The 22795-nt window shown below is 43.5% G+C and overlaps 2 protein-coding genes across 2 annotated transcripts; both read left to right on the top strand.

Annotated features, from left to right (window-relative positions):
- Positions 1-4393: 4393 nt before the first annotated feature.
- LOC116811301 (sperm protein associated with the nucleus on the X chromosome N2-like) lies at positions 4394-4860 on the top strand. Its single transcript, XM_032756356.2, has one exon. The coding sequence runs from the start codon at positions 4396-4398 to the stop codon at positions 4858-4860; it is 465 nt and encodes a 154-aa protein (XP_032612247.1). The 5' UTR covers positions 4394-4395.
- Positions 4861-16488: 11628 nt separating this feature from the next.
- On the top strand, positions 16489-17644 carry LOC116811071 (sperm protein associated with the nucleus on the X chromosome N1). The gene is made up of 2 exons (XM_032756194.2): positions 16489-16627; positions 17271-17644. Exons 1-2 carry the CDS (start codon positions 16553-16555, stop codon positions 17523-17525), a joined length of 330 nt encoding a protein of 109 aa, XP_032612085.1. The 5' UTR covers positions 16489-16552; the 3' UTR covers positions 17526-17644.
- The last annotated feature ends 5151 nt before the right edge of the window (positions 17645-22795 follow it).

The following is a 22795-nucleotide window of genomic DNA, read 5'->3' on the forward strand; positions in this document are numbered from 1 at the left end:
GAGTGAGAGAGCTTAAAGTCGGAAGTGTTTACAGGGAGGAGGGTGGCTGGGTTGAGGGTTTTATGTCTCTGGAAGGTGATTAGAGGGTTACCTATGAATAAGGCATGTACCTGATGTAAGTAGGATGGTGTGAGGGATAGAAGAAATTGATGGTTTATGAGGTCTTGTAGGTAATGGGAAGATGCAATAGTAATGTGTTGGTAAAGAAGAAGTTTCCGTGCCTCTAAGGCCAGCAATGTGGCCATAGCCAAGCCTTTTGTCAGAGTGACCAGCATTGGATGACAGAGTCCAGTTGTTTTGAGAGATGTGCAATGGCTTGTGCGGCGTCGCCGTATGTTTGGCAGAGTAGTCCAAGGGCAAGGCCTTGGTCGGAATGTACATACAAAGTAAAGGGCTTGGTGAGGTTGGGCGGTCCTGGTGCCAGGGCAATTAAAAGGGCATTTTTAAGTTTTTTGTTTGTTTGTTTGTGTTTTTGTCTTGTTTTAGTAGGAATTGATGAGGTAAGCTGGGTTTGGGGGTTTTAGGATGGGCCCATGTGAGGCCATGTAGAGTGGCTTGGCCAGCAAGTCAAAGTTGGGAATTCACGGCCAAAAGTATCCCACAAGGCCCAAGAAGGAGAAGAGGTCCTTTTTTTGTGTGGGGAAGGGGCATGTCCCAAATTAGCTCCTTTCATTGTGTTGGAATGGTTCGAGAATTAGGGGTTAGGACAAACCCATGTTTGTGCTACTTGAGATTTTGTGGGTTAGGCCCAATCTCCTCGATCATGGAGGAAGTTGAAAACCTGAGTGGTGTGTTGAATGGACAGGTTAAGGAAAGGGCTACAGAGAAGGAGGTCATTGACGTATTGGAGGAGGGCACTAGGAAAAAGAGGAAGTTCAGCTAGGTCCTTGATGAGGGCCTGTCTGAATAGGTGGGGCCTATCCTGGAACCCCTGTGGGAGTATAATCCATGTTAGTTGGGTGGACATGTGAGTATTAGGATTTGGCCAAGTTAAAACAAAGAGACTTTGGTAAGCTGGGTTTAAGGGAATAGTGAAATAGGCGTCTTTTAGCTCCAAAACAGAGAGTGTGTGGTAGATGTAGGGGTACAGGAGAGTAGAGAATATGGGTTGCAGACCACCAGATGGATTCGTACCACTGCCTGGTTAACAACTTGGAGATCCTGGAAAAAGGAGTAAATCTTGTCTGTCTTTTGGAAAGCCAGAATAGGGCTGTTGTGGGGAGAGTTGACAGGCTTGAGAATTTCAGCTTGCCAAGGTTTACAAATAAGATTGAGGCCCCTTCATCCAGCTGGATTAAGGGGATATTGAGACTGATAAAGGAAAATGGAGGGGTTCTGAAGGGCTATTTTAACTGGGATGTGATGTGTGGCTATTGTGGGTTTAGAAACATTCCAAACTTTAGAATTAACAGAAGGTAACAGGGTAAATAATGAGGATGAGTGGAGGGAGAGGGAAGCATTTCGGTGTCAGAGTAAAATAAAAGGGGTAGAATTGTAAGAATCACATTGCATGGAGGCCTGGAATTTACTTAATATGTCCCATCGCAAGATAGGTGTAGGGGCTGAGGGATAACCAAGAAAGAGTGGGTGAAGCCGGGTGGTGAATAGGTTGTATAATAAAGGACGAGTCTGTGCCTAGAGGGGATCCTATTGACTCTCACAATAGAGATCGAAGAACTGGAAAAGGGTCTAGAATATTCGGGTAAAACCGAGTAACTAGTTGTCCCATTGAGCATCCAATAGGAAAGACAAGGGCTTACTAGAGACTGACAGAATTACCCTGGGTTCCGAGGTGGTGATGGCACTAGGGGTGGTGGACTCTAGGCCCCGTCTGTCTTCAGGTATAGGTGGCGAAGCAGGATGAAGAGTTTCACTGAGCACAGTCTGACTTCCAGTGTTGCTTGATACCACAGATGGGGCAAGGTTTCCAGAATGTCCTGGGATTAGTGTAGGCTTTTTCCCAGTGTCCGTCTTGGACGCACTTATAACAGGCTCCTGGAGTTGACTGTTGCCAAGTTGAGGAATTCTGTATGCCTTGGGAACCCTGTTGACTGGCAGCTACCAACATTTGGTATTTAGCTTGGTCCTTCTTTAGGTTTGGGGTTTTCAGTTCGTCCTCTTGGGCGAGGTTTCTTGGGGAGGTTTGAGGGCCATCCTCCATTTTTTTAAGTTCTTTTCAAATGTCTGGGGCTGACTGGGAGATAAAGTGTAAATGGAGGTCGATGTTGCCCTTATTGTTATTAGGGCTTAAGGTGGCATATTTACTTGTGACCTTTGGAAGGCAGGAGAGGAAAAGAGCAGGGGCGACTTTATTTATGCCGGCTAGAAGGCATGATATGATATGGCCTGGTTTCTGTCTGTCTATGAAATTTGCCTGACAATTCCAATTGGGGTCAGTTTTGGGGACAGCTAGGGTCCCTATTGGGTTGTGAGAAGCATCTTTTTGTTGGAGGGTGTTCTCATGGGCCTGGGTGCCAATAAAGATGTGTTCCCTGTCCTCCAAGGTGAGGGTAGAGGAGAGGATGACATATATGTCATGTCAGGTAACGTCATAAGATTTAGGGAAGTACAGAAATTCCTTGCAGAAGGAGGTAGGATCCATTGAAAAGGTGTCAAATCTCTTTTCAATGTGGGAGAAGTCAGCTAGGGAACTTGAATTCAGATTATGCCTTCAAGCCTCGCAACCTCCTGCAAGGGAAAGACTTTGGAAGGCCTTTGGGCATGTGCCTGGTTTTCGGCGAAAGAGGGTTGGGTGTGAGACCTGGTTTGAGGTGGAGAAGGAAGGGGGATGGAGGGCGACAGTAAGCGGGTGGAGGAGCTGGATCCCAAGGAGAAGGTGGAGGGAACAGTAGTGGGCAGGAGGCAGAGGAAGGGGTTTGTTGGCCAGGTTGAAATTCAGAGGAGGAAGGCTTGTCCAGAGGAGGAGGCATTTTGGGGGGTTTCTCCTTGAGGAGTAAGATTTGAAAAGGTGAACAAGATTGGCAGAGAGGGAGAGTGAGCTGTGAATGAAGATAAGCAAAGCACTTCAGATTATTTACCATTGTGTTGGAGAAAGCTTTTTTAGATTATGGTGAATTTGGAAGTTGAATGTTTTGTTTCTTTGGAAGAGGGGAGTGAATACTCTGGATGGGAGTGAATACCCCTGAGGAAAATGAGTACCCTGGAAGAGAGTGAATACCCCAGGGGGGAGTGAGTACTCCAGAGAGAAGTGAATACAACAGAGGAATGTGAGTACTTGATTCCGCCTGGAAGAAGGGACCTGGAGAGTCAGGGCAGCCCCCTAGTATTCATGCTCCCCAGAGGCTGGAGCGGCCAGAGTGGCAAACACTCTGAGGCTGTCCCCTGAAAAGGGAGGCTGCGGTCACCTGGTGACTGGGGAGACCTCTCACCCAGTACTTGATTGTTTTTTGGAGAACAGGCAGAAATAGAGAGGAATCCAGAAAGGAGAAAGAGGGAGACTCATCCACTAATTGACGCCCAGGGTTGGATGTGATGTCCGGAAATGGGGGTGATCCTTGTTGCAGCAGCCCAGAAAGGGGAAGGAAGGGAAGTGAAAAAGGTCAAGAGTTTGATCAATATCTGGAGGTTATCCCAGGTCTGGAGAAGACTAGAGTATAAGGGGAAGGGGACTAGGAACAGGGAGATCACTCAGGATCTGGAAGCAGGCCCCAGTCTAGTTTGTGCTGCTTTCTGCTTTCCCGGTTGCAGGAGAAAACTTACCCATTAGAACCCAATCACCACTCCAGGTTTTGACACCAAAATGTTAGGTTTTGAAGAGAAAGTGAGGATGAAAGAAAGACACATAGAGAGGGGGCAGCTCAAACAGCAACACAGGAATACTGCAGACACTTGTGGAAGTGGGGATCAGCTTAATGCCAGATCCCACCACTGCTTACAGCCTGGGGTACTTACAGGTATGGGTGGGAGGGATCTGGGCAGTATGGCTTGCTGCCCTGCAGGATATTGATAAGATGTTATGACCAGGTGGTTTGGCCCTCTTTCTGGTGGAATATCATTGTGGTGCTCCTTAGAACTTTGCCAAGCAAGATATGATAGGGATGTTTCTTTAGTTGGGCCTTTGTCTCCCTTGTGGACAGGCGGTTAGGCAGGATGTTTCTCATGGCCTGAACCCCCATGGGATGTTTCACTTTGACCAAGGTCTGCAAAACAGCAAAGAACTTACAAAATGGTGCAGTTTGGACTAACAGATGACCCTACCCATGCTCCTCTTCTTCTTCCCCATAGATCCCTGCCCTGTGATTCAACCTTGTTCTTCTCTGGATCAAACCCCTTCCTCAACCTGCATTCCTTCTCATAAAGCCCCCCTTGCTATCCAGTTTCTATCCTATTCACCCAAAATAATGTCTTTCTGGCCTCTCACTGTTTTCTTAACAGATGCAGGAGACACCAAACAGGGACTTAGCCCCCGAACCGAGTTTGAAAAAGATGAAAACATCAGAATATTCACCAGTATTAGTGTTGTGCTACAGGAAGACTAAGAAAATACATTCAAATCAACAGGAGAATGACCAGTCCCGAGAGAACTCCATCAGTCCAGTCCAAGAGGAGGTGGATGAAGGCCTAGACTCTGCTGAAGGATCTTCACAGGAGGATGAAGACCTAGACTCAGCTGAAGGATCTTCAAAGCAAGATGAAGACCTAGACTTACCTGAAGGATCTTCCCAGGAGGATGAAGACCTAGAATTACCTGAAGGATCTCCACAGGAGGATGAAGACCTGGGGTTATCTGAAGGATCCTCACAAAAGGATAAAGACCTAGACTCAGCTGAAGGATCTTCACAAGAAGACGAAGACCCAGACACATCTGAAGGATCTTCAGAGGAGGGTGAGGAGGACTAGCCAAACACGGAGAAACCAAATTGGACAAATCCTCACCACCAACGGCGATGATTACAATAAAATCAAGTTTGAGAAGCCGATGGCTGTGTATATCTCTGCCTGTTTTCTGATGGTGGTGGGGGGAAGGGAAGGGAAGAGGTAGGCATTTGAGAAGGGAGGGATATGAGGTCCTGTAAGGTCGGTTGACAGACCCACAGGTTGACAGTAAGCCAGACATTGTAAATAAGGCCTGGGGGAGGACTGAGTCCTAAAGAAAATTTTCTTCTTAAAATTTTATCTCACGGGAAGTGGAGATGTGTATATGTTCACGCAACTGTACCAGGCAGCACATAGTTCTGCTGAATGTACATATCAAAGGTATTCCCATCCCCTTTCCATTTGATATTTTCCTAGGTTAGAAATATATGCTTTATAAAGAGTAAATGTTCTGTAAAACACAAAGCACAATACAAAAGAAGCTAGTAGATGTAGGAGTAAGTAAACAGCAGGAAAGCATTGCTTGTAATGAAATGATTGAAAAGCCCATTCTAAAACAATATTTTCAATGCATCTTAAATATTTGTGTTACTGTTTTGATAACCTCAACAGTCTTTAATCAAGATAAGTATGCTTTAGAAATGTGTTGATATCCGCAAAGTGTGAATATTCAAAATCGCCACGACTTGGGAAAAGGAAAGTAAAACACTCTAAGTATGAGGAGCTTTTTTCCAGGGAATGTGACCTGCAAGGTGGTGAGAAGGGTTAGGTGTGATGTGGTGAGATCATTTTTAGGAGAGTGTGTCTATTATCGGCTTTATAACGCTTCCATCTTGCATGATAATTTCCTGAAATTCATCATTTAATTAAGGCTATAGATTTTGATTACAATGTTTCTTAAAATGTCAAACAGTATAATATTTATAGCGAAAAAGAAAACTGCTTGGTGGATACCCATCAGTTAGCAGGAAAAGACACCACAGGGATTCACCATGGAGTCACCTGTGGATGGCGTTTTAGTTTCTGTCCTTGAATTGACCTTCACATAGTGCCTACCTGTTGAGAGTTCAGGGGATGTTGGAGAGACAATTCGGTAAAACAAGAAGGTCTTCTCAGGATACATGAGGGAGTTAAATAAAAATGCAGGAGCAATTACAATTTTAGTTATTTGTAACTGTTGTTTGCTAAGTCATAACATTGTCATTGATAACATGAAAAAAATAAAATATACTAAATATCAATAGACAAAAACCAGTTTTCTTTTCTCCAACCAAATACCTAAATACCTAGCTCTGATTTCCAGAACAAAATCCCTCACATACCATCTTTGGAATAAAAGAATATTCTTTCAAATTGTCGGACCACGAGGTAAAAACAAAAAATCCCAATGCTTTTTTTCTTACTCTTTGATATGTAGAGTTGAAAGTATTTCTCATTGCAAACCAATATTTCCATCCAGCACGTGACATTAAAGAATTTTTCATATTTAGGATAGTAATACGGGATCACATTCTTTAGCCTTAGGCATTGCAGAGGAAAAACAAAAAACAAACAAACAAAAACAAACAAACAAAAAAACAAAACTAAGCAGAGAGAGGCGGAGCAAGAAAAGCAGAATAGAAGGCTGCACAGATCAGCCCCCTCACAAGGACACAAATTTAACAACTATCCACACCTACACCTCCATAAGAACCCAAAATCAGGGGAACTCCCATAGTACCTGGTTGTATCACTGAAAGAGGCACGGAAGAGTTGGAATAAACGGTCTTAAATCGCTGACCCCACCCCTTCCCTACCCTAGGCAGTGGCAGCGTGGTGTAAAGAGCATCTCTGGAAGCTGGAAGAGCAAGAGCAGAGCGGTTGTGGGTCACTGAACCCAGTGCTGTCTCTTACAGGAGAAAGGAAAACCAGACCAAACTTAGCTGACTCCTATCTGGGAAGGGAGCATTTAAACCACCTCTAGCCAGAGGGAAATTACCCATCCCAGTAATCAGAACTTGAGTTTCGGCAAACCTTGCCACCAAGGGCTAAAAAATTGTTCCAGGTTTCTCAGACAACCTTAAAGGCAGTCTAGGCCATAAGATCTGTAACTCGTAGGTGAGTTCTAGCATAGAATTGGGCCCAGAGGCAGTGGATTGTGGCGGGTATGTGGAGGGGTGCACATGACCTACTGAGATACCAGCTGGGGCAGCCAAGTGAGTGCTGGTGTCACCCCTGCCCTAGCCCCAGCCTGCCCAGCTAGCGGCTCCATAAAAGACCCCTTCTTTCCATTTGAGGAGATGGAAGAGTGAGGAGCGTTTTTTTTTCTTGCATCTTGAATACTAGCTCAACTACAGCGGGACAGGGCACTGGTCAGGGTTGTGAAGCCCCTGTTCCAGGCACTAGCTCCTGGATAACATTTCTAGACACACCCTGGGCCAGAAAGAAACCTGCTGCCTTGAAAGAAATGAAAAGAGAACACCTATGCACTGTTTATGGGAATGTAACTTAGTACAGCCGTTGTAGAAAGCAGTTTGGTGATTTCTGCAAGAACTTAGAATTACCATTCATCTCAGCAATCACATTATTGGACACACACCCAAAGGATATATATCATTCTACCATTAAGACATATGCATGCGTGTGTTCTTGACAGCACTATTCACACAACAGCAAAGATATTGAATCAACCTAAAGGCCCATCAACAGTAGACTGGATAAAGACAATGTGGTACATAACGCGGAATACTATGCAGCCATAAAAAAACGAGATCAGGTCTTTTGCAGCAACATGGATGGAGCTGGAGGCCATTATTCTAAGCTAACTCACATGGGAACAGAAAACGGAATACCACCTTTTTCCATTTATAAGCAAGAGCTAAACATCGGTACACGTGGACACAAAGAAGGAAACAACAGACACCAGTGTCTACTTGGGGGTAAAGGATGGGAGGAGGGTGAGGATTGAAAAGCTACCTATCAGCTATTATGCTGATTACCTGGGTGATGAAATAATCTGTACACCAAACCCGTGTGACACACAATCTCCCTATATAACAAGCCTGCACATGTACCCCTGAACCTTAAACAAAAGTTAACAAAAATTTAAAAATAAAGTAATAAAAAATTAAGAAGTCTCATAGAAGTAGAGAGTAGAACGGTGGTGACTAGGGGCTTGGTGGTGGTGGCTGGAAAGACATTGGTCAAAGGATACCAAATTTCTGTTAGACTGGAGGAATAAGCTCCAGAGATACATTGTACAACATGGTGACTACAGATGATCATAATATGTTGTATTATTGATAAATAAGAGAGTAGATGTTAAGTGTTCTCAATACAAAATGATAACTTTGTGGGATGATGCACATGTTAATTAGCTATATTTATTCATTCTACAGTGTATATACTTCAAACATTATATACATGATAAATATATTCAATTTTATCTGTCAGTTTAAAATAATAAAAATAAAGAAGAAAGAAATGTCCAAGTGTTCTGTCTGGGAAGATGGGCCTGAGAGGGTCTTACATAGTTAATCATGTACTATGTTTTTGTGTGCAGTACAGCAGAGGGAGTGGGGCTACCTGAGAGCAGCACATAGTCAGTAAATGGCCTGTAACAGCTCTACTTCCTTTCCTGAAGAATCAGAATGGTGAAAGAAAGCAGTTTAATGTTTCCCATGCCCCTAAGAAGGACACTAAAGTGTTTTCAAGAGAGTTGGATCTGAAGGTGCCCTGTGGTTGGGATTGAGGGATGACATGAAAATGTTCTGCATGAATCAGCCATTTAGGGCCAGATGGGATGATACGCATCTCAGGAGATGTTCGATGGATACAACATTGGGAAATTGATTAAGTGTGAGACTCATGCATATTAAGTGCAATTACATAAAATGGCATTGCATTTCTCATTCAGCCAAGCATTGTAACCAGGTATATTCATGTGCCAGCTATTTCAATAAAAAGTGGTATCTCTCACAACCATTTGCATTCCAATACAATTTTCTGAATGTAAGAGAAACAGATATAGTTATAACCAAGGTGTTAATAAATGAGAATAGTTTGCATCTTATCTTCTCTATTCTGCAGAAAGGCCCTTGAAGAGCATATTGCATCACTTTCTTCATGGCCAAGAAAATCAAGAATCACTGATCTGGCCAGGTGCAGTGGCTCATGCCTGTAATCCCAGCACTTTGGGAGGCCGAGGCTGGCGGATCACCTGAGGTCAGGAGTTTGAGACGAGCCTGGCCAACATGGTGAAACCCTGTCTCTGCCAACATACAAAAAAATTAGCTGGGCATGGTGGCGGGCGCCTGTAATCCCAGCTACTGGGGAGGCTGAGGCAGGAGAATTGCTTGAATCCACGTGGTGGAGGTTGCAGTGAGCCAAGATCCTGCCACTGCACTCCAGCCTGGGTGACAGAGCCAGACTCTGTCTCAAAAAAACAAAAAAAAAAAAAACAAAATATCACCGATCCATTTGAAAGTCAGCAAATACTTTGTCATTGACTGTAGACCCTAGAGAGTGATCCCCATACACCACACTGCAACTTGAGACTGATTCTACTTCTTAATCATCCTTTGGAGGTCATCACGTTTTTGAACTCTTGTAATAACAGGGGACTTGAACTCATTTCAGACAGCAAACATTGTCTTACGTTATCTTATGCTCTGGGAGGAATCTAAAAGACAAGGAAGTAAGGAAGAAAGAGAGGAAGGAAGGGAGGGAGGGAGGGAAGGAGGGAGGGAGGGAGGAAAGGAGAAGAGGAGAGAAGAGAGGAGACGATCTCTAAACCTAAACTGGTAGAAAGCTTCACAAGTCTGAATACTTAAAAAGTTAAATTAAGTAGCTAAAGATGTTTTTGAAAATCATCTGAGCAAACAAAAAATAATTCTGAAAAATAATTTGTAATGTGATAATGACAATGGGTTATTTCTTCTATCCTTGATCTCCTACAATATATTTTAAGCCAGATCATGTTTTTCCTTTGATGAAAACTCCACAGACTTTTCATCTTGATTAAAATAAAATCCAAATTCCTAAGACTGTACTTGATTTGGGCACCTATTACCTCTCTGACATTAATACTTATTCTTCTCATGAATCACTCTGCTTCTATCACACTCCCCAATCTGTGACTCTTGTAACTCACCATGCATGTGATTCCTCTAACCTGCCATCCATATCAGGGTCTTTGCATACTTCTGCCTAGAAGGTTCTTCTCTAAAATATCCACTATGTATCCTAATTTTCTTTTCTTTTCTTTTTCTTTCCTTCTTTCTTTTCTTTTCTTTTTCTTTTTTTTTTTTTTTTTTTTTTTTTTTTTGAGACGGAGCCTTGCTTTGTCGGCTAGCCTGGAGTGCAGTGGTGCATTCTTGGCTCTCTGCAACCTCTGCCTCCTGGTTTCAAGCAACTCTCCTCCCTCAGCCTCCTGAGTAGCTGAGATTACAGGTGCCTGCTACCACGCCTGGCTAATTTTTGGATTTTTAGTATAGATGGGGTTTCATTGTGTTGGCCAGGCTGGTCTTGAACTCCTGACCTCGTGATCTGCCTGCCTTTGCCTCCCAAAGGGCTGAGATTACAATCGTGAGCCACCATGCCCGGCCTATGTATCCTAATTTTCTTAAGGTCACTAGTCGGAAGTCACTTTATTGGAAAGGCTATCCTCCATTTAATGGTGAAGACATTAAATGGTACTTGTACTTCTTTCAAAAAAAAATGATACTTTTATCAGTTATTTTACTACAGTACCTGGAACATGTAAACTTTCAAGAAATATTTGATGAATGAAGCATGTTAATCTGAACTTAGTATTGCAGTCTTCATTATTAGAAAGCATTTACATGTTTTAACTGTCAGGGAGCAACACTGGTAAGTGATTAATTCCCTATCAATAAAATGGATAGAGTACTATTCAGGCTACATGTTCTCACAGTTGTGGCAAGGGTTATTAAATTGCCAGCTGTAGTACTAAACTTATATTAATGTTGTACTCCTTAGTATTACTCTTGTTATGTTCAGAGGAAATATGGAATAAAAGTAAGATCATAGGCCTGGTTCAAATCTGAATTCTGCTACTTCCAAGTTGGGTGATCTAGGTCAAGTTTCTTAACTCCTCTGAGTCTTTGATTGTTTGTATGAAAAATGGAAAAAATGCTAGCACCTACTTCTCAGGATTGTTGTGAAAAACAAATTAATTAATATATTTAAACTTTTAGCACAGAGCCTAGTACATAGTGTGTTCGGTAATTACAAACTATTACTAGCGAGTATAATAGGATGTGAAAATTCATGACATCAAACAAATAGAACTGAGATTTTTATACACACACTCACATATGTATACACACACACACACACACACACACACAAACACACACACATATATATATATATTTTTTTTGCAACAGAGTCTAGCTCTCTTGCCCAGGCTAGAGTGCAGTGGCGTGATCTCGGCTCACTGCAACCTCTGTCTCCCGGGTTCAAGCAATTCTTCTGTCTCAGCCTCCTGAGCAGCTGGGACTACAGGCGCGTGCCACCATGTCTGGGTAATTTTTTGTATTTTTAGTGGAGATGAGGTTTCACCATGTTAGCCAGGATGGTCCTGATCTCCTGACCATGTGATCCACCTGCCTCACCCTCCCAAAGTGCTGGGATTACGGTGTGAACCACCACGTCTGGCCAGATTTTTGAAATAGAGAAAGCATTGGACATCATTTTATCATAGAATATTGAAGCTGGAATAGACCATAGGATCATAGGAACCCATAGTCTCTTGCAAGAATCCAGGTCTCCAAACTCAGAAACATGCTAATTGTTGCTTCCTGAAAATGCACATTAGGCATGGCATAGCTTTTGCAATCAGTGACGATACCAAGGCATCAGGGGCTAGAGGCTTAGGACATCATGGACAAAGCAGGAGTACTGCCATCTTGAACAAGATCTGTCATTTTAAAATTCACCTTAATCAAAAACCGCCAAAACCCAAAGGGCATCAGCCTAATGGCTAAGGTCAGCATGACCATAAACCACAAATAACATCTCCAACCAGAAACATTCCAAACTCCTCACAGACCAGAGACAAGCTAGCCCCAAGGTAACCCCACCCTGGCCAGGAAGATGCCAGCCCCAAGATAACCTCCCCTCCACCCAGAGACATTCCAACCCCACCGTAAACTTCTCCCCCACACAGAAATATTCCCAGCTTGTGATAAGCCCCCTCACCCTAAAACCAATATATACTCTTAGTCTGTAAAAAAAAAAAAAAAAAAAAAGGGCTCCTCACCAAAATCGCCCAGAATCCCCTCTCAGGTTTTTTCTAAAATAAATGTGTCTTTAACTGTAAAGCTGTGTTTCATGTTTCTCTCCTCTCTCTTTAACTCTTACATTGTGCTGAAACCCGGGACAGGTGCTGGGAGCAGAGGACTTCCTGCAACCCAAGAAGCAGTGGGCAAAGACAGCTCATCCTGAGTTAATTTCTGAATCCTATGGGTCTCTGGCCACCCACCCCATCTATTTCTCTCACTTCACTTTTCCCTCATCCTCCCTTTTCTCTCTCTCTCTTTCTCTCTCTCTCTCTTCCTCGTGTGGCTGCAGTCCAAGAGCCCCTTTGGCGATTCCAACCAGAACATCCAACATTGGACACTAATCCAGCTGACTGGTAAGATCTGCCCTCCCCTGGCTTTCTCTCAGTACCCAGGAAAAGTCAGGTCTGCCATCCCAGTCCTCAGAGGACCAGTGGGACTAAGCTAGAGGAAATCTTGGGGACGTCCAGTTTCTTCTCAGCTTGACTGTCCTCTTTAGAAAGAGGACTCTGGGTCTCTGTCTTTTGTCTGGGGATGCCTAGAACCAAAACAGACACCCTTGGCTTCTTCTCGCCAGTCCACTTGCAAGCCAAACAATCCCACATTTCTACACCCTCTCCACTGTACTCTCTCCTTCACAACCTCGTCAAACTTGGCTTAAGTGTTTAGTCTTTTATGGTAACATGGCCTGGCCCCAATACACATTAGATAATGACAGCCGATGGCCCAAAATTGGCACCTTTAACTTGAAAATTTTCAAGAACCTTAACAACTTTATAACCAGGAATGGCAATGGCAAGAGGTTCTCTGTAGTCAGGCTTTCTTCTACTTCTACCATAAATCCCCACCCTCCCTGTGTCACGCTTGCACCTCTCATAAAATCTTTCTTCCTTATAAAAACTCTCCCTCCTCAGGTCTCTCCCTCCTCTGAAACTTTTAACCCATTGTTTTTACTCCATTTAACCCACTCTCCCTCTCCAGGAAGTGGCTGGGGCTGAAGGCCTTGCTCGTGTTCATGTCCCTTTCTCTATGTCTCATTTGTCACAAATCAAAGGTATAAGTATATTCAAAAGGGCTTTATGGTTTTTGATTTGTTTTGTTTTGTTTTGCTTTGTTTTGTTTTGTTTTTTGACATGGTGTCTCGCTCTGCAAGCCAGGCTGGAGTGCAATGGCGTGGTCTCGGCTCACTGCAACCTCCACCTCCTGGGTTCAAGTGATTCTCCTGTCTCAGCCTGCCAAGTAGCTGGGACTACAGGCGTGTGTCTCCACACCCAGCTAATTTTTGTATTTTTAGTAGAGACAGGGTTTCACTATGTTGGCCCAGCTGGTCTCGGAACTCCTGACCTCAAGATCCGCCCACCTCGGCCTCCCAAAGTGCTGGGATTACAGGCGTGAGCCACAATGCCCAGCCGTGTTTATGTTTTTCTCTTCATAAATTTTGTTTTCCTGGAAAAGGTTTTTTCCTGGTCAACTAAATTACTTTTCTCACTCTATCTTGCCACTCTTGGTGCATGTATGAAAGACCCTAAAATGACTCCTGGTGGCCTGGGACTCCTTGGGAAAACAAAAAAGGTGCCACAAATCCCGTTTTGGGAAAAATCTGTTTTCCTTATGAAACCCCTAGACTTAAATAAGTACCTCTCAAAAATCTGTCTTTGTCTTCCAACTGTACTTGTTTATTAGGCCCTAGAAACCGTTTTCTTAGCTCTGTTCTTAAAAGGCCTCACCCGAAGGCCAATAATCCAACTGGAAAATTAGCAGAAAAGAAATCTTATAACTACTAAATCTTCTTCTGATTGTCTGTGTGGCTATATATGTTTTATGTGTGCAATGTCTATGAAAAGAACTCTAATTGGCCAAAAAAATAAGCACTTAAATCAAATATTTGTAAGGGAAAATAAAAGCTGTGGGGCCTTTCAGTTCTCGTAACTTTAATCTTTAAAACTTACTGGTACAGCAAAGTTAAAAGTGTCTTAACAGTTGCCAGCGTACATTTTTATTTGCATTTGTTAATCAAGCAATTTCATACTTATCGCTGCAAAATACTATAAGGTGTCAACATCTGGCATAGAGGCTACAAAACTACAACTCAGCCCAAACAAAATAATCTTTGCTTGTGTAATTTTTTAAATAAATAAAGCATTAATATTGGTTTAATGAAGATAGCTATATCTTAAACTATTTAGTAAAATATCCTAACTTCTAACCTTGTGGCCTTAGGCAGTCTAGTCCACAGACATGAAGGAAATTTGTTTTGGGAAATAACTGTTATCATCTTTAATATTAAAGAAAAGATAATTTGTATAAGAAAGAATCTTATATGGTAAATTTGTGTCCTAAAGTAAATTAACTGTTGTTTAAAAAAAGGGATGTTTACAACAAGTCAGAAAGTTAAGGCATGTCAGCAATTGTCTGTGAAAGTCGGGAAAAATTTTATAAAACGGAATTTGTGCAAGAAATGTTGTATAATTTAAAAGTAATTAGGCCTCCTGAATGCTTTAAAAAATTTCACTCTAACTCTTAGCTGTACAACTTGCCTGCTTTGCAGCTAAATAAAACCTAGGACACATGGAGTTAAAGGCTGGAATAAGCCAGACCTTATCTGCACTTCTGTCTAGGTCCTAGGCCCTACACTTAGTACGTAAGTAAATTCCCAAACTTACCAAGGTTTTCATCAAAATTAAAGGTTGCTGAAAGTTAGCAGTGTAACATATATTTAAAACTATTGAAGAAATAGTTTATGAGCAAGGTGTGTAAGGAAAGTAAAATATACTTTTGGTAAAAAGATTATAAGAAGGCTTAAGAATGTGGATTTTTGCCTACATTAAAAGGTTAAAAAATTGTTTTAAAGGCTTAAGCAAGTTTTGGAAGGTTAATTGTAAAGAAAATTTCGTGTGTATACGTATTGGCTAAAGTTAAAGGGGTATCATTCAGTTTTTCTGTAAATTGAGCATTAAAATAAAAGCACAATGGGTTTCTGTTAACGCACTAACCTGCTCTTTAACAAAAATTATAAAGGGTTAAAAAGGGTCTCTAAAAATCTTACCTTATGGTCAAACATTAAAATTGGGTAAATGCGTCTACAAGGTTTTATTAAAAATGGAGTTTAACATTAATAGCACACTAATACAATGGTAAAATTTGGCTTATTTGATATAAAATCATACAGGAAGCATTGTCAAATATAAAATGGTATTTGGCTTTCTTTGGGCTATATTTGTATAAATATGCTATTGGTATGTGTTCCAACGTTATGGCAGATTCCTATAATTCTAATATATCTTAGTGTACATTATCAGTAATAATTATAATTGTTTTGTTAAAATTATTGTGTGCCACAGAGGTAACAGGTATCTTTGTCAATTGTGTCTTTAACTATGGCTACCCTAAAACTTTTTGTCACCCATAAACAATTGTTGTCTTGTTTTAGTCCTCTTTAAAGGTGGTTTTATAATCAGCTATAAAGCTGATTATGCAGGTTTCTGATAAAAAGCAGGACAGGAATTAACTGCATAAACCAAACTAATAGGAAACTAATCTGTTTAACGTTTTGCTTAAAATATTGCTAACCCTTTGTTTTGCCTTTCAAAGTCAAAGAAACCTTTTTTAAGCGATTAACAGCTTTTAACTGTTAACTGTTAACTGCTAACTCCCATATGGGAGTTAACTGTTCACTTTCCACTGTTTAACTTTTAACTGTTAACTCCCGTAAACAAAATCAAATACACCCCTGATTTGAAACAAGACTAAGATACACGGTAAAGAATGTTTATTCTCTAAAGTTTTGACAGACTGAAGGCCGTTATTTCAGATTGGAAATAGGAAACTTAAAAGAACTACATGGACATTGGGTAAAAGAACATGGGTTGAAATTTGCCTGGCAGTAGCCCAAAGGTAAATGGTCTTCAAGGTGCATATGAAGGAACTGTAAGAGGGAAATGGGATAATTCACATCTCCACCAATAAGTAAATGTAGCCACACTAGCTTGGGGGATTTGAGGTGAGACATCGAAAATACTAAGTCATGGTGAGGGCTGGAGGACAAAAGAATGAATCACTTAATAGGAATGGCTGTGGGGAAGGGATGGAAGGAATCATCCTCTGACTTCCACGTGAACCATGAGCATTAAACATGGAGAAATGAGGAGCAGCGGCAGATCGGTTTGGGATGCATCTTCAGGGGATGCTGAAGCAACAACAGCATTTGGCTTGCTCTACACCCCTGTCACCCCTCGCCCGCAAGCCCAGGGAGTTGTCAGCAGTGGTGCTTTGTGATGTCTAAGCCACCCTAGGGCTGCCATTGGCTGGGACACTGCCTGTATGATCAAACAAAGTTCAAGGGTGTGGCTTTGCCTTGTCACCAGGAGGGTATACATAGGGAGGGCAAGAGCTCTGGGCCACTGGGAAGATTCAAAAGCTACAAAAGCCTCATTATGGATAGTAAACCTCCCAGCACCAATGGGGAGAAGAGGAAGAGCCCCTGTGAATGCAACGATGAAAATGATGAGGTATGATAGGTTTTGAAGCGAAGGTGAGGGTGAAAGAAAGACACACAGAGCAGGAGGGGCTCAAACAGCAACACAGGAATATTGCAGACAATTGTGGAAGTGGAGGACCCGCTTAATGCCAGAGCCCACTGCCGCTGACAGGCTGGGGTGCTTATAGGTATGGGTGGGAGGGCCCTGGGCAGTATGGCTTGCTGCCCTGCAGGATATTGATAAGATGTTCTTATGATCAGGTGGTTTGGCCCTTTTTCTGGTGGAATATCATTGTGGTGCTCCTTAGAACTTTGCCAAGCAAGATATGATAGGGATGTTTCTTTAGTTGGGACTTTGCCTGCCTTGTGTCCAGGTGGTTAGGCAGGATGGTTCTCACGGCCTGAACCCCCATGGGATGTTCACTTTGACCAAGGTCTGCAAAACAGCAAAGAACTTACAAAATGGTGCAGTTTGGACTAACAGATGACCCTACCCATGCTCCTCTTCTTCTTCCCCATAGATCCCTGCCCTGTGACTCAACCTTGTTCTTCTCTGGATCAAACCCCTTCCTCAACCTGCATTCCTTCTTCTCATGAAGCCCCCCTTGCTATCCAGTCTCTATCCTATTCACCCAGAATAAGATCTTTCTGGTCTCTCTCTGTTTTCTTAACAGATGCAGGAGACACCAAACAGGGACTCAGCACCCGAACTGACTTTGAAAAAGATGAAAACATCTGAATACTCAACACTATTAGTGGTTCGCTACAGGAAGGTTAAGAAAACATATTCAAATCAACTGGAGAAGGATCACTCCCCAGAGCACTCCATCAATCCAGTCCAAGAGGAAGAGGACGAAGTCCTAGAAATATCGGCTGAAACATCTGCCAAGGAGGAAGAAGACCCACCAGGGGACGAAGAAGACCCATAAGCATCTGAAGGATCTTCTTCACAGGCTGGGGAGAACTGGTGAAAAATGGAGAAACCAAATTGGACAAATCCTCACCACCAATGGCGATGATTACAATAAAATCAAGTTTGAGAAGCCGATGGCTGTGTGTATCTCTGCCTGTTTTCTGATGGTGGGGGGGGAAGGGAAGGGAAGAGGTAGGCATTTGAGAAGGGAGGGATATGAGGTCCTGTAGGGTTGGTGGACAGACCCATAGGTTGACAGTAAGCCAGACATTGTAAGTAAGGCCTGGGGGAGGACTGATTCCTAAAGAAAATTTTCTTCTTAAAATTTTATCTCACGGGAAGTGGACGTGTGTATATGTTCACGCAACTGTACCCGGCAGCACATAGTTCTGCTGAATGTACATATCAAAGGTATTCCCATCCCCTTTCCATTTGATATTTTCGTAGGTTAGAAATATGTGCTTTATAAAGAGTAAATGTTCTGTAAAACACAAAGCACAATACAGACATACACAGACACCTCTTCTCACTCTCTCTAGAGGGATATAATTTAAAACATTGGTTATAGGGCCGGGCACAGTGGCTTGCGCCTGTAATCCCAGCACTTTGGGAGGCTGAGGCGGGTGGATCACCTGAGGTTTGTGAGGTTTTCAAAGAAAGATCTTGATCAAAAGAGGGAATGTGAAAGCTGACTGTGCGAATGAACCAGCTTCTCCAGTGCCAATGAGCCCCATTTCAAAGCAGTGGAGATAATTAGAAAATTGTACTGTTACTATAAAAGAATAACAAAAGGGGGAAACTGTAAGCGTAACTAAACATAAAATGGAGATTTTCCCGTTGCCAAAAGAGCAAGAAGAGACCTTCCCCATTTCACTTTCCTTAGAGCATTTCCTTGAAGAAATTTGTATTTATAAACTCTTCCTTTGATATGTAAGCCTCTGTCCACCCTAGAACCCAGGAATGTCTTGAACTTGAACTCCAGTCCTCAAGGGATCCTCCAGCCTCAGCCTCCGGAAGTGTTGGGATTACCGGCATGAGCCAGGAAGCACCGTCACCAGGAATGTCTTTCTTCAGGGCCATGGAGCCATCTCTTTGAAAGGTGAACGTCGAGGAAGATGATGTCCCTGTCTCCCTGTCTCCCTGTCACCAGGGGAGTTTAACCTAGGTGCTTTGCTCCAAGCTGTAAGCACCTGCTTGTCATAGAGATATGAGTTTTATTTTTCCTTCAGATAAAGGCAATTAACTAACACAGATGGGTACTCCAGTTACTTGATGAACTTAGGACTTGCCTGGGAGCATTTAGCGTTCACCCTTGGCTGCTGCTGTACAACAAGGCCAATTACCTACATATCTGGACTTTCTGATTTCTGCTACCACTTTTTATTTTTTGTTTTGCTTTTCTTGTTTGTTTGTTTTTGAGGTGGAATCACCATCTGTTGCCCAGGCTGGAGTGCAATGGTGCAATCTCAGCTCATTGCAACCTCTGCCGCCCAGGGTCCAGCGATTCTTCCTCCTCAGCCTCCCGAGTGGCTGGGATTACAGGCGTGTACCATCATGCCCAACTAATTTCTGTATTTTTAGTAGAGACGGGGTTTCCCCATGCTGGCCAGGATGGTCTCAAACTCCTGACCTCGTGATCCGCCTGCCTTGGCCTCCCACAGTGCTGGGATTACAGGCGTGAGCCACCACGCCTGGCCTCTGCTGACACTTTTGGATTGTATGAAATACTACACTTCCAAGTGTGGGATCTGGCTTCCTAGACAGCTGTCAAAGGGGCAGTTGATGCAATCTAGAAGTGTAGGGGAGTTTGCACCTGTGGGGTAAATTTTGACCAATAAGAAAAGGAACCAGGAGTGAGAGTCAGGTACGTAATTCCCTCTCCTCTCCTCTCCCCATGCACCATTCCAGGCATTCTCAGTATAGTCTGTCTAGAGGTGTCCTGTATGGCCCAAAGCCTGCTTCCTTGGGAACCTGAGCTAAAGCAATGGGCATTCAAACACTCGAAGACAGTGTTAAGTGTTATGGAGGACCCAGATCTGGGCAGAGGAAAATTATCCCAATAAGAAAATTGACAATTTGAGGATGTGGAGTAGAGGGAAGGACTAGAAGAACCAGTAGTAGTGTAGTTTGGGGTACAATTTTTGGAGAAAAAGGCAGTTCTGGTGATTGTCCCAGTGAATTGCTTAGCTCCGTTTTATATATATATACATATGTATACATATGTATATATGTATATATATGTACCTATATATGTGTGTGTGTATATATATATATATATATATATATCCTTTCTTTCCATCATTCTCCCCTATGAAATCATCCATAAAGTATCCTCTTATAACTATTTCCTGTGAAGTGAATTTTCTTTTTTTCTTTACCTTTTTTATTTAGAGAAAGAATCTCTGTCGCACGGGCTGGAGTGCAGTGGCGCGATCTCGACTCACTTCAATCTCCGCCTCCTGAGTTCAAATGATCCTCCCGCCTCAGCTACCCTAGTAGCTGGGACTACAGGTGAGCACCACCAATAACCGGCTAATTTTTTTTATTTATTGTATTTTTAGTAGAGAAGGGGATTCACCATCTTGGCCAGGCTGGTCTCGAACCCCTGACCTCAGGTGATCCACCCGCCTCAGTCTCCCAAAGTGCTGGGATTACTGGCATGAGCCACCGCGCCCAGCCTGTTACTTTCCTTTTGGAGAATAAAACATATTGAGTCTTGTGCCAAAATGCAGGGGAAGCTGCTCCCAGACAGGTAACAAAATATTATATATAGATAGATAGGTTTTCTACATACCAATATTAACCATTTAGAAAACCAAATTGAGAAAAAATACACTTATATAGTGACAAATATACATAAAATATCTAAAATCAGATGATTGGAGCAAGATGGCAGATAGATCCTATGCCCCACTCAACATTCCATTGAACTGGGAAGAAAATGTTTTCGAGGGTCAATTCTTTAGAGGAAAATAAGAAAATGTGTCAGCGGTCCACCAGAAATATTGAGGCATTTCTGGGAGATAGAGTAGATGGGATCAGACTGATAGAGAAACCCAAGGAGACAAGACCACAGCTCAGATCACTGTAGGCGAGAGATGCTGTTTGTTTTTCGAGACAGACTTACTCTGTCGCCCAGGCTGGAGTGCAGTGACGTGATCTCGGCTCACTGTACACTCTATCTCCCAGGTTCAAGGGATTCTCCTGCTTCACTCCCCACTGTAACTGGAATTCACAGAGGCCTGCCACCACGGCCAGCTGAGTTCTGTATTTTTAGTAGAGACGGGGGTTTCACCCTGTTGGCCAGGTTAGTCTCCAACTCCTGACGTCAAGTGATCTGCCTGCCTCGGCCTTCCAAAGTGCTGACATTACAGCATGGGACACCGCACCCATCCAGGAGACGATCTTTGTAACAAAGCCTCTGAAAAACTCCAAACCCTGAATCAAAAAAACGCGGAGCTGGAAAGGGCCTCAGGATAATCATCAGGTAGATTAATTTAAAAGTTCATTAGAAATGTCTGAATCAGCCAGATTCCCCTCCAACACCACACGCAGATTGGCTGGCAGTAGCCGCTTTTGCCTCTAAGATGAAACTCTGATAATTGTTCATTAAAGAAAGTGAAGGCCTGGCGGGGTGGCTCACACTTGTCATCCCAGCACTTCGGGAGGCTGAGGCAGGAGGATTGCCTGAGGCCAGGGGATCCACCCCAGTCTGGGCAACACAGTGGATGCCGTCTCTACAAAAAAATACAAAAACTAGCTGGGTGTGGTGGCGTGTGCCTGTAGTCCCAACTAGATCGGAAGCTGAAGTGGGAGAATCCCTTGAGCCTGGGAGATCGAGGCTGCAGTGAGCTGTACTTGCATCACTGCACTCCAGCCTGGTCGACAGAGTGCGATCATGTCAAACCCCCCCGCCCCACACACACACACACACACAAAGTAACGTATCAGAACTTGGTGTAACTTCAGCCCTTCACAAGGACAGAAACACATCTGTGAGAGGGGACCATGTTCACTCTTTATGTATCCATGATAGACAGATCGTCCAGAGCTTTATATACCCGTGGAACCTAAGGAAAAATGTTGCCTGTCATAACTCACAATCTTCCAGCCACCCTTCCTTGTATCTGTCTTGTGGGCTCGGGGAACCAACTTATGGATCCCATCGTCCCAGGGAGAAAGAAAAATCAAATCCTTCATTATCTCTTTTGGGGTATGCTCTCCTCTATTTGCATGGAGGATAAGGCTCTCAATATCTAGTAGCTGAATGTTACATTTGTGTAATACAGAACTATATTGAGATAAAATAGAATTTGTTTCCTCTGAGACACAGGTAGAGGTACGTCCACACGGACCTGGGTGGCAGCCACCTGTTCCTGCAGTGCCAGGCAGGGCATGCTCGCAGATCTGGGGAACCTCTTGCTCCTGGAGCCCCACAACCTCCCTCCTGGCACCCTCTCCCTCTGGTGGCTGTGACAGCCCACACTTGGCCTTGGGTATCTCCCGCTTCTTTGCCTGCCCCTCTTCTGCCCACCCTGCACATCTCTGTCTCCCACTGTCCCTGCTGTGACCACGACTGCCTGTCCCTCCCTGCACTCTCTCTCTCCTAGGGCTCCTTGTCTTAGGTAAATGAACCCACAGCCTTTACATTGTGATTGGAAACAGAGCCCGGGGCTTGTTCAATTCTCCCTCCCTCCACCACACACACCTCTCCTCCTTAATGTTTCCGAAGCCAATGAGCTCTAAACTCAGCTCCTCCTGCACCTGCCAGCTCTAGGACCTGTGACAAAATGCCTACCATCTGTCTGGGACTCGGTCTCTCATCTATCATACAGGCATAATGATGATAGTGTCCTCCTTCTAAGGCTGGGGAGAACCAGGAGGCTAAGGTGATGGGCCACGAACGGTCAAAACAGCTGCAATCCTGCCTCCACCTGGGGCTGGTGTTTCAAGTCCATTGTGTGTGAATGGAGCTTTGATGTCTCCATTCACACACAATGGTTTATTCTAAAATAGACTCCCCTGTGCCCTTCCTTCCCCGCAACTGTTTCACCTCTGTACCGTGCAATGGTACCTGTGAGAAAGAACTGTCCCATTCCCAAATCATCATCTCCACCCCAGCCCCCAGGCCCCTGGTTGGTGAGACCCTTGATGGGCAGTCTCATGCTTCTGTCCAGGAGACTTTCCCACCAATTGCTCCCCTGCATGGAGACTAAGTGGACTCTTCTATTCCCTGCGCATCACAGGGTCTACAGTGCACGCATATTCCTGATTCTTCCACGTTCC

Source organism: Hylobates moloch, unplaced genomic scaffold, assembly GCF_009828535.3.
Source record: "Hylobates moloch isolate HMO894 unplaced genomic scaffold, HMol_V3 SCAFFOLD_7, whole genome shotgun sequence".
NCBI classification, from domain to species: domain Eukaryota; kingdom Metazoa; phylum Chordata; class Mammalia; order Primates; family Hylobatidae; genus Hylobates; species Hylobates moloch.